The following is a 14141-nucleotide window of genomic DNA, read 5'->3' as shown; positions in this document are numbered from 1 at the left end:
GGAAACAAAGCTTGGATTTTTGTCTCTTGCATTGAAGCCGGTTTATACGTGGAACTCTGCGGACAGATGCTTTTTTTGTATTTTGTATTACTGCTTTCACTTGAAATCGCTGCATTTAGCACCAAAACCTTTGCTGACGGTACACAATGGGTTATTTAAATAGTTTTTTTATGAACACACAAAATAAAAAAACACAAGCAACTGATAAATCCCATAGGGACAAAATTAACTTTTTTTCTTCTTTTTTTTTTTTTACATTTTCAAATGAACCTCCCTCTTTCTTGGATATTCATAATAATACACAAACGCACAAAACCAACACAATTGGGAGTCCAAAAAAATAACTGCAGGCAATTTCTGAACACAGCACCATGGTAGAGCGTAATGCAACACAAAAATGCAGCAAAAGTGGCTTTTTCCAAAAATAAATATGCTTGTATATACTTGTGAAGTAAATTGCCAGAGCTATTAACATATTACACACAACATAGGCGTAGCACACTGATCCAAGGTTAACACAGATTATTTGGGGTCTCTAGAAAGGCAGACTATCAATGCGGCATCAGTTACTGTTATGTCCTCTGGTCTGGTGACAATGTACTCGGTGGCACATTGCTGTCAGTGTGAAAAAGTAGACAGAACAAACATAATACAAAATAAAAAAAAATAAAAAAAAGGCATTGGTATGTTTCTCTCAAACAATTACTTTGATAAAACATGGATGGGATACAAAGTGAATAGAACAAATGCATGTCTGTCATTTTACTCTTTTTAAAAGTGCATACACTGTTTATTAAATAGCATAACATTAAATTAAAATGATAGTTTGCATGAATACATGGAGGCTGTAACAGATGTAGGCACATCGATGTATCAGTTCACGTAAGCCTTCGGCAGCAATCAACAATCGTCCCTAGGTATTATTTTGAGGTCTCCTCTCCCACTGATGAACAAACAAATCTAGTATTTTCTTTTTTTTCACGCAGATGAAATCGGTTGCTTTGGCACATTCCCTCCACTGTCTGCATGACGAAGAGCATTCAAGACATCTGAAACGGTACAGGAATGATTTGGGTTAATGTCGCGTTTGGGATGAAAAACAAGGTCTACTGATCCAGATTGAGGCGATCTTCATGCAAGTCTGATTAAATCCAAACTAATGACAGCTGTGTTGAGAGCAATCGAGTATCAACTAAAAGTCAGTCATCAGCCTCTGTAAATGAAGAGGCGGGGCTAAGTCTTGCCTATGTGCCGTCACTCTGACCTTAATTTAAACTCGCAGACAAATGCTTGATGCCTTTCAACAAGAGCACACACTGGAGGGCTATTTTTTTGAAAAGTATCTCTTACCGGCTATAATGGAGTCTCCTTTTTGTAGTTAAACCCAGGGTCTGATCCTTCAATCTGCAGTTTCAGGGCTTGTTTAAGGCTTAGCTCGGTTTCCCCTATGGGATAGTTCTCTAGAACATCCTGGTGGCCCCTGTTCTGTACAGTCCGGGGAACCGATACCCTACTCAGGAAAACCTGATTACCCTGTAGATGATAGTTGGGGTTGGTCATGATGCCGTTCCTCTTCTTCTCAGCAACGCTCTGCTGCTGGAGGAATAATTGCTCTTGGGTCTGCCCCCTTTCCTGCCGAATCGAACCTCCGATCACAATCTTGCAATGGGGATCCTTCACCGAAATGTTCGCCACCGATTTGTTGAGAGCAATCCTCTTGTCGAACTGCGTCATCTCGTACTCCAGCACTTGACCTTGTGTTGATCCGCTGTTCTTGACTTTCTTCTTGTCTCCCGGTGCTCCTTTGCTATTCGATGTCCCGTTTCCGGTCTTGCTTCCCTTTGACGACTTGAGACCAGATTTGAGCTGAGACCAGTCGAAGTCGTTGGATGGAGATGGCGGCTGCTGACCAATAGACTTGGTCGTGGAGGAGGGGGACACGATGGACTGTCTACTCCGGCTGCGAGGCAACGAGTGCTGTTGGATTTGTTCTGTGAATGTCAGTCCGTGGAAGCTGTCGATGGGCACGGTCTGGGCCGTGGCTGTGGATGATGTGGTTCTCAAGGACGAGTTCTTTGAACTCTTGAGGGAATTATTCGAAAGGGAGGATTTCTGTCTATCAACTGTTGAATCGGGAGACTCTGATGGGGAACTGAAAGCGTGGACAGGTCCGTTGGGTAGACCACGTCCAGACGACTGCATATCTCCTGCGCCGGTGCTGCCGGAGCTACTGGATTTAATGGTGAGGGACTGCATTTTACCAGTCACAGTCAATGGTGTCTTTTCTTCCATGGTGTGCACTGGGGAGGGATTGCAGCCATTTAGAGTCGTACCACCATACTTTTCCAGAAGTTTGATGATCATAGAATGGCCACCTTTTGCGGCCACTCGCATTGCTGTACGTCCAAACTGGTCAGCGTGGTTGGGGTCGGCGCCATTTTCAAGAAGTATTTGCACAACATCGATGTGGCCCTCTTGTGCGGCGATGCCTAGTGCTGTTGCTCCCTGGTTACACGTATGATCCACATGTGTGCCGTTCTCTATCAAAAACTGAACCACCTTTGTGTGGCCTTGCCACGCGGCCGACTGGAGGGCCGATCTCTTCTCATTGTCACAGGCGTTCACGTCAGCGTGGTAGTTAATCAGCAGCCGCACCATCTCAACGTGCCCTTGCCAGCAGGACACGTGGAGGGCAGTCCTGCCCTCGGTGTCGAAAGCTTCCACGTTCGCTCCGTTTTCAAGAAAATACTCCGCCATGGCCAGCTGATTTTCAAGCGCCAGTATGTAGAGCGTCGGACGTCCGTCTGCGTCTTTGTGATCTATATCCGCACCGTGGCTCAGCAGCAGTTCGACAATGTCCCTGTGGCCCTCCAGCGCCGCCACCCTGAGAGAATTCCTCCCATCGTACCCCCTCTCGTCAATGCACGACTTGTTTTCCAGAAGAATTTGCACACAGTCATAATGTCCCTCTTGTGCAGATAATATCAGCGGTATTCTACCGTCGTTATCGACCTCTGTGCAGCGAGCGCCTTGCTCAATGAGGGCGTCGCACACTTGGCGGTGGCCCTCGAAAGAAGCCATGTGCAGCGGGGTCCAGCCTGAATCGTCCCTGTGGTTCTCGTCCAGCCCTCTGTCCAGCAGAGTTCTGACCACCTCGACGTTACCCTGAGCAGACGCAATGCTCAGCACGGTCCTCCCTTCGCTGTCGATGCTGTCGACAGCGGCCCCCCAGAAAAGTAGGGTGTTGACGACGGAGGCGTGGCCCATTGACGCGGCAGCGAGAAGAGGAGTGCGGCCATTGTTGTCCGTGTGATCCACGTCGGCCCCGCCTTCCAACAGCAGATCGACGACGTCGACATGTCCTTCATAGCCAGCCACGAGGAGAGGGGTCATGCAGTCTTTATCACAGTGGTCGACCTCCGCTCCCCTTTCGATCAGAAGGCTCACGACGGAAGCGTGGCCTTTGCTTGCAGGGACGCAGAGAGCGGCGACCGAGAGGGCCGTCCGCCCGTCCACGTCTTCGTGATTAACTTCGGCCCCGTGGTCGAGGAGGTGCTCCACGATCTCCCGGTGTCCCATGTACGCCGCGGCAATGAGAGCGGTTCTTCCTTCGTTGTCGGCCTTGTTGACCTCGGCCCCGTGCTGAAGGAGGTTCAACACGATGTCCTCGTGACCTCCCCAAGCAGCGGCTCTCAAAGCGGTTCTACCGTCGGCGTCGGCACAGTCCACTTTGGCCCCGGCGTAGAGCAGAGCCGATACGACCTCCGAATGTCCGCCCCACGCTGCCGAGCGCAGGGCCGTCCATCCGTCGTGATCCGTGTGGTTGATGTTGGCCTCGCAGCCGATTAAGCAGTTGACCACTTTGGTGTGGCCCTGCCTCGCGGCAAGAGTAAGTGCCGTTTGTCCGTGGTTGTCTTCCAGCTCCATGTTCGCCCCTCTAGATATGAGCAAGTTGACCACGTCCAGGTTTCCACTGTATGCGGCGTTGGCCAGCAGAGTTCTCCCACTGGAGTCGCACTGGTTCACAGAGGCCCCGTTGTCAAGTAACGTCCTTATCGAGTCCTCTCTCTCCAGGGCCTGTTGTACAATACACGAGGCATGGTCATCCTCGTTGTTTACATGAGCTCCAGCTTTGACCAGAAGTTGCAGGACCTCCTGTTCTCTCGGTATGGAGGTGGTCAGAGAGTCTTTCGCGGGAGTTCCATTCCACACCATCCAAAGCGCCAGATTAAACGGCTCAAGCTGCAGATTGGAACTGACGAGGTGCAGTGCAAATTCCTGCACTTCGAGTGGTTTGAGCTGCTTTGCCCGGCAGGTATAACTCATCGCCAACATCCTATGTCCCTCCGCCGCATTGCACAAGTACTTCTGCGTGCAATGCTTCACATCTAGTAGCCACTCTGCAAAACTGTAGTGAAATAGGATTTTAGTACTCCCCAGGCCGTCCACCAACAACTTGGAGAGAATGTCCATCTTTTTCTGAAACTCCTCCATAGTAAGCGTCATGTTTTTGGTCCAGACTGCGTGGTACAGTTCCTTGACCGTGAGCGGCCTGCACGTTGCCAGGATCACATTAAGGATTGGCTGGACTTTGGCAAACTGTTTTCTGACAAAGAGTCTCTGGCAGAGCCACAGGTAGAGGCCGTTGAGGGTGCCAGGGATGTCGCGGATCTCCCGAAGCATGATAAAGTTCTCCACCACGCCGTCCAGCACGCGCTCCAGGTAGAGGAAGCAGCCGCTGCTCTTGATGTGGAGCTGGTTGAGCATCTCGGCCGTCTCCTTGGTCAGGTGCTGCCTCAGGGCCTCCTCCTGGTCCAGCCTGTGGAGGATGTACTGTTGCACATCCTTGACGATGTAGGCCTTGCGCAGGTCATCGAGGCTGATTTTGCGGAATCCTGCAAGAGAAGAAATGGACATTAGCGGAGTCTGAATTGATAATAAGAGGTGATCTAGAGCAATGGTTTAAAAATGAGATACAAAAATATATATTTAAAATTCAAAAATCCTTTGAAAACTGTTTATTAATAAATAGTCAATGAAATATAAGTGTAAGTGCATCAACTGAATTGCATATATTCTATATTAAATCAGATACTGATGGCACAGTACTGTGTATTACATTTTATTTTCAACAAAAAATGCTAAAGTACATCACAAGAGAACCACTGATCTAGAGGATTTAAAAAAGACACATAACTTGGCCAGTGAAGAAAATGAAAAGATTTAGTGACAGCAATAGCATAATCATATTTGATGAGTAGAGCTACTTTCCACAGTGCTCCTTGAGTCAATATATTATGTCTGACCTTGAGATCATACCCAGTATTTATCCACTGGTCTTTCACCTTTGGATAATTAGGTTAAGTCCACCTTTTAATTTGCTAAGGCATAGGATTATTAACAGTAAAGCCATGTTGTTGAAGAAAAACCTTTCAGAGGAATTGAGTGCATGACCCATCTGGCTGCTGGAAGTCCACCATCAGTTAAGTCCTCACGGATGTTAATGCACTATATTGTGTCTGATGCAGAGGCAATTTCAGCTGTAAGAATTGCATCTGGGTGAGGTTGAAAACAGCAATAACTTCAGTAAAAACATGACTGAAATAATGACTACACAATACTCAAATCTACCAGTTCTGTTGCTTATTCATGTACGGCAATAATCTAATGCACTAATGAAAAGAAAAACCTTTAAAGGGAAAGCACCCGTCTTAGCAGAAAGACCGGTGAATAAATTAGAAAAATACAAGTTCTTTCAACACTTAAATTGGGGTGATTGACGATCTAACTCGTCCATTGACTTTTGAGGTTATTAGCACTTAATCAGCGGGAGCAAATCTGCGGTAGGGGCTGAAGACGTACAAGACTCGTAATGGAGGGGAGAAATGGAGACATCATTGCTATGCCTGTAGCACATCAGTGGTCTGTGAAACATCTCTCCAGTGCCTCACTTATTATCGTTCTACACGCTCCCAGCACAGACCTTTTAGAAATTATCACAGTGGGTGTTAATGAGTGATCTTTAATGGAAATTCCTCTCCGAGACGGCAAGAAATGGCTCCTTAATGGCCTTGGCTAATGGGCATAAAGTGAACTTTCCTCCATGTTAAAACAATCTGTTCATGGTCTGTGCAGCCTCCCCCCCCCCCCCCCCCCCCAGCCAGGCAGGAAGAGCATCTTTGCATACTTATATTTACAGTTCCCATGGTTCTCGGGGCGACTGGGACAGGAAACAAAATGTCACCAGAGGCTCCGTCAGGGTTATGAGACACACGGTATTGCACAATGACTGTGGGAAAAGCAGTTGGGTTTTGTTTTATCCCAAAAAGAAAAGTTCACTTTGCAGAACATGGACTTATTAGCATTAACCTTTCATCACGGCATCTCATTACTGATTGAATATTTCATTTACCGACAGGAAACTACTCCCCAGAGATGTCGCTGAAAAGAATCCATCACATTCAGCACCGGCACTTTTATCTTCAACAGGCTCACCGTGTTGATTGTATAACACAACACTTTTCCCTCAACACAATATGAATCAGACTCCAGTCACCGAGCCCCGAGGCGCCGCTCTGCTCATCCCGACTGCTATTGTGCGAAGATGTTACTCCACAAAAGAGCCGATGCAAACCACACCTGGAAGCCAGATAACAGACCTGATGAGTTTAACGAGCGTTCCCAAAGCCGGATCCGACAGTTTGGACAACAGACCCTGGTAAACAGAAGGAGCGATGGGGTTTCTTTATCCTCCGCCTCGGAGTTTGTTTAAGATAAGCACGCCTCCACAAACTGGGCCTCGCAAAAGAAAATCTTCTTGTTTCGTGTCCTTGAGGCCTCCGTTATGTTTAAGACTGGGATAAAGCAGATTAAATAAGAAAAAGGCAATGATACCTCAGTTACTGAGTGTGCATTGAATCCTGTGATACATGTCAGAAAACAAGAACCGGGGAACCGGGTTCTGAGGTCAGACTTTGTTATTGGCACAAATGACCTCCCATATAATCCTTTGTGAGGAAATTGCAGCCCACAAATAACAATTAAGTTTTAACTTCATTGTTTGGACATACAGACTTATCTCTACAAACTAAACTGGAGCAGAGATAAATATATAAATGTCTATAAATGTGATCTAATGCATGACAAGGGGTCCAGCTGTGCAAACATGCTAAATTAATGAAGCTGTGAAGAATCATTCTCCAGCATTATACCATATAATTGCTCAATCATTACAAAAACCCAATAACCCTAACCCACTTTCGGCCTGCCTTTGTTTTCAATGACTGTGCGGATTTTGGTCCACCCCTCCCCCTCCCCCTGTTTTCTCTGGCTGCCTGACCCCCCTGAACCAGCTCCCACTCCCGTCCTGGAGAAGTCAAGGGCGTTACAAGAGGCAGATACGCTGCAGGCGCGCAGAGCCGCTACAGGTAACTCAAAACAGTCGAGCACTTCTCCAGTTGAGTACGAAAAAAACACATTAGCGATGTGCTTTGTATATTCAAAGGGAAAAGCTGACTGCTTCTTCATTTTGACAGGGCCGTGCACCATTACGAGCCCGGCAATGGATCATTTCAGGTTTGTATCAAAAGATACAGAAACACTTGAAGGTACCATTTTCCCTCCTCTTTTCAGTGCACTCACTACTCCTCTGCCTCAAACTTCAAGCATTAAAGATCACTTTTCAGCCTATCATGCAATCATCAGAGGGATTTCTCACAGCCTTTTGTTTCATGTGAGGCTTCTAATGCTCCTTTGTTTAGTTTAAAAGGGCAAAACTAGCTGGTTGCACACACTTCCTTCCTCTTCTTTTTGAGGCTAATGCACAATCACAAGAGCCTCAGTCGACGCTATCACATCTACAGTGTTCATGTTCAGAGACAGACATGTGATGTCTGGTGTGATCCCGGCCTATAGTGTGTGACTCTCTGAGGTCACTGACTGGTCCTCCTCCTACCTCTGGACCCAGTCCTTCTTTGGACTTTCTGGATTTGCTCCAGTTAGGACAGGAAACCAACTGGCTGAGAGAGAGAGAGAGAGAGCGAGCGAGGGGGAAGAGGCCATTAACGGGGGAAATCAAGAACAAAAAGAAAAACAATTTCTCCCCCAGCCGGCGACTCCAGCATAGTGTGACATTTAATATTTTGTCCCGGTGTTGATTTGTTCTACTCACAGGAGGGTGGGGGGGGGGGGGGCGACTACGTGTGTGCATTTCAGTCCAATCCTGGAGATGCTACTCTACCGTTATGTATTTTCTCAGGGCAACAAAAAGAAAAATGCCTCCGTGCCGTAGTTCACGACTAGCAGTCGCTCCCACATTCGACGGTCGGCGACACGCCAATTATGAGGATGCAGTGACGAGGAAAGCTGAAGCATGGAGGAGGAGACGGACGCTCGACTGCAGCCAGGAAAACGAATTATTAATTTCTGTAAGGCAAGGAGTAAAATAATGGAACAGGCGAGAGCCTCCAGTCAGAGTGCATAAACAAAAGACATCTTTCAGCTGCTGCGTCTGGAAGATGACCTACAATTTCCACTTAAGTCGTCAACAGGCATCACTTCAGATGGATGTCAACGGTGAAGCCGCGGCGTTATTACCGGGCCCCGCTCCTGCAGAGAAAGCACTAAAAAACAGCCGCGGGGGGAAAGTCATCCAACCTGCATTTGATGACTGTGTGTAAAAGGAACCGCTATCAAGAACACAAGAACTTCCATTGGCTACAAATGTCCAAAAGCCTTCCAAGAACCACTAAACCCAACGGTTATGATGGTCTAGGGTTTTTTGCACGCTTATAAGTGGGCTATACAAACTGTAGCTGAGCATTGTGTGTGTTCGGGCTATAAATATGTGTGTGTGTGAAAGGATGGTTCAGGGGCCAGAACAAAAGCGACTGCTAAACAAGCAACAAATGACACATTCATCGGGGTGAGGGATGCGGCTCAGTACGGGGCCTCCGAGCCAGCTGCTGCTCGTTACAGAACTGGATACCAGTCACAAGAGAGACGGAGCCCCCCGCGTACAAAAGGGAGACTGTTTGCCTCGCAGATCCATTTTTCAGATGACAAACGAGGCAGCGACTTGTGCACGCGCGCCGAGAAAAACCAAGGGGAGCTCGTCCAGGTTGGCAGCGTCTCGGATTCGACGCGTTCTTCTTCTTCTTTTTTTTCCTTTCTTTGCGAGACACCATCTTGGGTCATCCGAGCCGCAAAGAAAACAGAAACCCAAGACCCGCCCCCCCCCAGTAAAAGCCCGCGCTCGACAAAAACGTCTGCTCGACAGCTGCGGCGTTCCCGGGCTCCGAAAGACACGAGAGCGCCAACGCTCCTAAACACAAGTATGTGGATGAGAGTCAGCGCCAACGGTCTGGAAACAACCGTCGTTTTGGAAAAGGATAAATAAAACTGCCTGCTATTTAATCCAGGGGAGAAGAAGAGAAGAAGAAAAAGATGCTGTTCCCGGTTTGATTATATTCACTCTCTCATTTCTCCTCCAACAGCCGATGGAGATAACACTTTCTAGTTGGTCTCGGGTGAATGTGGCTTATTCACGGGAGAGAAGAGACAAAGCCAGACAGCGAGAAGCTTTGACTATAAATTATTCAACTATGCAAAGATAACCGTCGCGGCCGTTGAAATTAGCAGCTGTACTGCAGGTTTCCTGCCACGCTACGCGACCGCCAGGCGAGACGCCGAGACGATTACACTTTAACAATTAATTCCCGCTGCGCTGGAGGCACGAAAAACACTCCTGCCCCAACACGCCTCCTAGAGATCTCACGCGGGACGTGAGAGGGGTTTCCAGTCCAACCTGTTGTGGTGCAACGGAACGGCGTCAATGGGAGCTGTGGGAGGAGGGGGAGGGGCCAACAGGAATACATTCAAACAGCCTTTCAAGTGTGGAGGGGGCAACGTAGCCGGGTTCATGCAATCTGTTCTCTCATCCTCTCGGTGTGGCCTCCCATCAGTGAAACTACCCATACTGTCTCACATTGTGATCGTATGATGTTATTTAGGAGCGATGGTTATATAAAACTGTAAATCACAGCTTGTTTTATGAAAAAAAGCACACAACTGCTGTATGAGGATGTATTGAACACCATAAGTAATATACAAGTGAAAGATATGGTTTGGTGCATGGAACATTTTAAATGTCACAGATGTGCGCAGATGTGCCCAAATGCAAATGTTGAAGTCCTCGCCTGAATGTTCTCTGTTCTAAACCCTCTCTAACTTTGTTCTGCTTCACTTCATCAAAGTCAACCTTTGCAGAGAGAATGTTCACATATTGAGCTATGATTTGGGTTAGAGAATGTTCACATATTGTGCTATGATTTGGGTTAGAGAATGTTCACATATTGAGCTATGATTTGAGTTAGAGAATGTTCACATATTGAGCTATGATTTGGGTTAGAGAATGTTCACATATTGTGCTATTATTTGGCTTAGTGAATGTTCACATATTGAGCTATGATTTGGGTTAGTGAATGTTCACATATTGTGCTATGATTTGGGTTAGAGAATGTTCACATATTGTGCTATGATTTGGGTTAGAGAATGTTCACATATTGAGCTATGATTTGGGTTAGTGAATGTTTACATATTGTGCTATGATTTGGGTTAGAGAATGTTCACATATTGTGCTATGATTTGGGTTAGAGAATGTTCACATATTGAGCTATGATTTGGGTTAGTGAATGTTCACATATTGTGTTATGATTTGGGTTAGAGAATGTTCACATATTGTGCTATGATTTGGGTTAGTGAATGTTCACATATTGTGTTATGATTTGGGTTAGAGAATGTTCACATATTGAGCTATGATTTGGGTTAGAGTTGGACCTTACAGCTGCATCATTTCAAAGAAATAATCATCCTGAAAGTGATTTTTTTATAGGCGGACTTGAAACCTTTTCCTTTTTTCTGTGTGTCATCTTCATTTACTCTTAACCAGTAACATATAGACTGATATCTACACATCTGAACAACATCTCACATGTGTAGCCTTTTATTATAACACCAACATTATTCAAATAGCCTTAGTGGTTGCAGAGATTCGCCCTTTTTAGTTTGGGTATGCAATTTTCGAGGAAAGGGCCTAAAAATAGGGTGTTTTTTAAAAGTTAATGAACACACAAGACCTGCTTAGATTGGTCTCCTCAGTGCCTGGAAACATTCAGTGTTTACTAGTTTAAGAGTCTTGCACACAAGTTTAAATCTCTCTCGGCATGAAAGCGGCTTTACAGCATTCTGAGAGACCCATCAAACCACCTGCACAAGGAATAAAACGTCAATCATGTGATCGTCCATGCACGACACCCCACATGATGGACCCCGGCCCAAACAACCAAAAGACTGTACGTGGGCTTCTGAAGGACAGGAGCTCATTAAGAGGATGACAAGAGGCTGAGTCATGAGGCTGCACACCTGGTCACATGTGTACGCATGCGTCCGCTCACTGTACCCCGTGATGGATATCTCTCCGAGAGACTTGTAACTGTATATCGTGGAGCTTCTTGCAGCTGCACAGACGGCTGGAAATTTCATCCAAGGGAAGAAATTCCAAAAGAGAAGTAGAAATAACAGAGTGTCAGGCCAGGAACACACAGATCAAACTAAGGACTGGGGCTTGCACAGCCATTAATCACTCTTTAAAATAGTTGTGCTAAATATGTCTCATGATCCCGAATACCGTGAAACATGTTCTATTTAAAATGCTTAAAATAACCAATTTGCTTGTGGGGATGCAGGTCTTGATGGTGGTGGTGCTGGGCGCTCCCTGCAGGATCACATGCCTTCAATCCCTGCCCGTGTTTCTGATCTTCATGACTCAAAGCTGACCTCCAAGCGACCTCATTCAGCCCCCGACGGCACATGTTTCCATTCACCTGCACTGGGAACTACCAAGTGGAGCGCGTCCATCAAACGAGCCATTTATCTGCGACCAACACACAAGATGTGGAACCCTTTCTGGAAGGATTTCACAGGGAAACAAAACGATCAGACGACGGTTTTCGGGCACCGTGCCCGCTGTGCAATCGGGGTGCTTGCAAAGTCATCCATGGCATGCAGGTCAAGAGGCGGTGTGGTATGAAAGAAGGAATTCAACCCCCCTGCGGGCGATGCCAGCCAATAACGTGCCAGGAATTCAGCAGCGTTTATTCCACCTTCAGTTAAAAATCAAGACCGAATTAAAAAAACACCCTTCAATTAAAAAACGAAGACTGACAAGTCGTGCTCTGAACAAAAAAACACATCTCACGCCTATAAAAATGTGGCAGGGGCATGCCACATACCAAAGGGCATCACCCCAAGAGGAAAGACGGCCGCCGGTTGGGCCGCCATGTTCGGAGTCGTGTTACTGCAGAGGAGCACCCAAGGTGTTAGAGATACAGACACGGCAGACCTGTAATTTTCCCGGCTGTCAGACTGCACGGTGGTAAATTACAGTATTCAGCGAAGGATTACGGTCCTCGGCTCATCCAAAGAGAGGCTCGACATGCAGCCTCACAGACGACGAACCCGCACATGAGTACGGACATAAATCAGCCGCATACGAACAAAAGGGGGGAGTAGAATAATTAAATATGTTGTTCTTGCTCTCGTTAGCCGGGCGGCGGAGACGATCAATACCGAAAAACACGAACAAACGAGGACAGTGGGGTTTTATTGTGTTATAACACGAGGCATTTGTTTGAATGTGCTCTTTGGCAATTGTGTCTCTCTGATGAAGGCCGCAGAGAAGCCGAAACGTGTTGGAATTGGTTTTAGAAGTATTAAATAAAAGGCTTTTTTTATTTTTTATTTTCAGTTCGAAGAATGCTTTGAAGCTTTCAGTCCCTGAAATGTGGTTCCTGGCACCTACGCTCTCGTAAAACGTTTTATGACAATTAGATTTCTTTCACAGCTTCGCCTGCAAACTCATGTGTTGCATTCGAAAAAATGCCTTTTTACCAGGGAGGGGGAAGTCAGCGAGTCGGGGGTCGACTCCGTCCGTCTTCAGGGGAACGTTCCAAAGCCCAGATGAAATAAACCGTCCGCGCTGCTTTTACGACCGTGTTTGGGTTGTCAGGCGGCCAAGAGGAGCTGAGGTCTCCCGACTGACCGAGAAGAAAGTTTACAACAACCCAAAAAAAAAAAACACACACACCCAGGGAGATGTAAAGAGTGGTGTTGACCTCCTCTGCAGAGGAACGGCCGCGGGGACAAAGGGCGGCTCAGAGAGGAGGAGGAGGAGGAGGAGGAGGAAGGCGCATATTTTAATTTATTTTTTAAAAACACGGCTGCTCTTTCCAGTTGTGATCATTGGTTGTAACTCACTTCCGTCTCTCGGCCGGGCCGGGGGGAAAGAAAGCCCTCATTCACGGCAGAGTGGAGGTGGGAAGACGTGGTTCGAGTGCCAGGGTGGGCTTTCCCTCGCAAAGACGGGAAACTAAAAACACCGGCCCACCCCAGAGACGCTCCATTTCCTGAAAGTGTAGCTTTTTATTATACAATAGCTGCGGAATTTTGTGCAATACTTATCAATATACTGTGCCTGCCGCTGATTTCATTTTGGGTAAATAATACAAATAAAAACATAAACCCACTCATGTGTCATCTTAGGAAGGAAATGAGTAAACCTTTCGAAATGCCTCACAGGATGAGCGTCTCCTTAAAGCGGCCGCCACGCGCTCCTGTGACATTCCTCCAGACGGAGCCAAGAATATAACCGTCTTAATTACAGCCGTGATTCATAAGTAAGAGGGGCTTTTATGTGTGGTTGTGTGAGTGAGTGTGTGGCCGTTTTCCAAGTTTCTTTGCCGGTACACACCCCAAACAGCCTGCCAAGTCGCCCCCCCCCCCCCAACTGGAAGAAGTGAGACTAACATTGAAAAAGAAGAAGAAAAAAAGGGGATGAAAAATAATATTGTGTTTTATGACAGTGGAAATCAATCTAATTGAAGTTGCCGTAACACTGCAGAGCAGGAATGTGGTTGTTTAAAAAAAAAAAAACAGTGAGCTATCATCTTTCACGGCTCCAGTAGCACACCGATACCGTGTTATTATGACTGCTGGCAGTGCTGTCCACAAATCCATCCTTCCTCATCCCTCGCTCATGCTGGCTTGTCGTTGTCATCTACCTCCTTTCTTTTTTTACCTCTACA

At 46.7% G+C, this 14141-nt stretch overlaps 1 protein-coding gene across 1 annotated transcript in view; it reads right to left on the bottom strand.

Moving 5' to 3' along the window:
- Positions 1 to 759: 759 nt before the first annotated feature.
- The window catches only part of ankrd50 (ankyrin repeat domain 50), a gene marked incomplete at its 5' end in the record, with an annotated part of 32128 nt that continues 18746 nt past the window's right edge, over positions 760 to 14141 (bottom strand). The window contains 2 exons of the mRNA XM_079229043.1: positions 760 to 1049; positions 1351 to 4895. Coding sequence (XP_079085169.1) covers positions 1354 to 4895 — 3542 coding nt within the window. The 3' untranslated portion in view covers positions 760 to 1049; positions 1351 to 1353. The remainder of the gene's footprint in view (positions 1050 to 1350; positions 4896 to 14141) is intronic.

Source organism: Taurulus bubalis, assembly GCF_910589615.1.
Source record: "Taurulus bubalis genome assembly, chromosome: 13".
Taxonomy (NCBI): Eukaryota; Metazoa; Chordata; class Actinopteri; order Perciformes; family Cottidae; genus Taurulus; species Taurulus bubalis.
The sequence above is the reverse complement of the archived record's forward strand: the minus strand, read 5'-3'. Positions and strand labels throughout refer to the sequence as shown.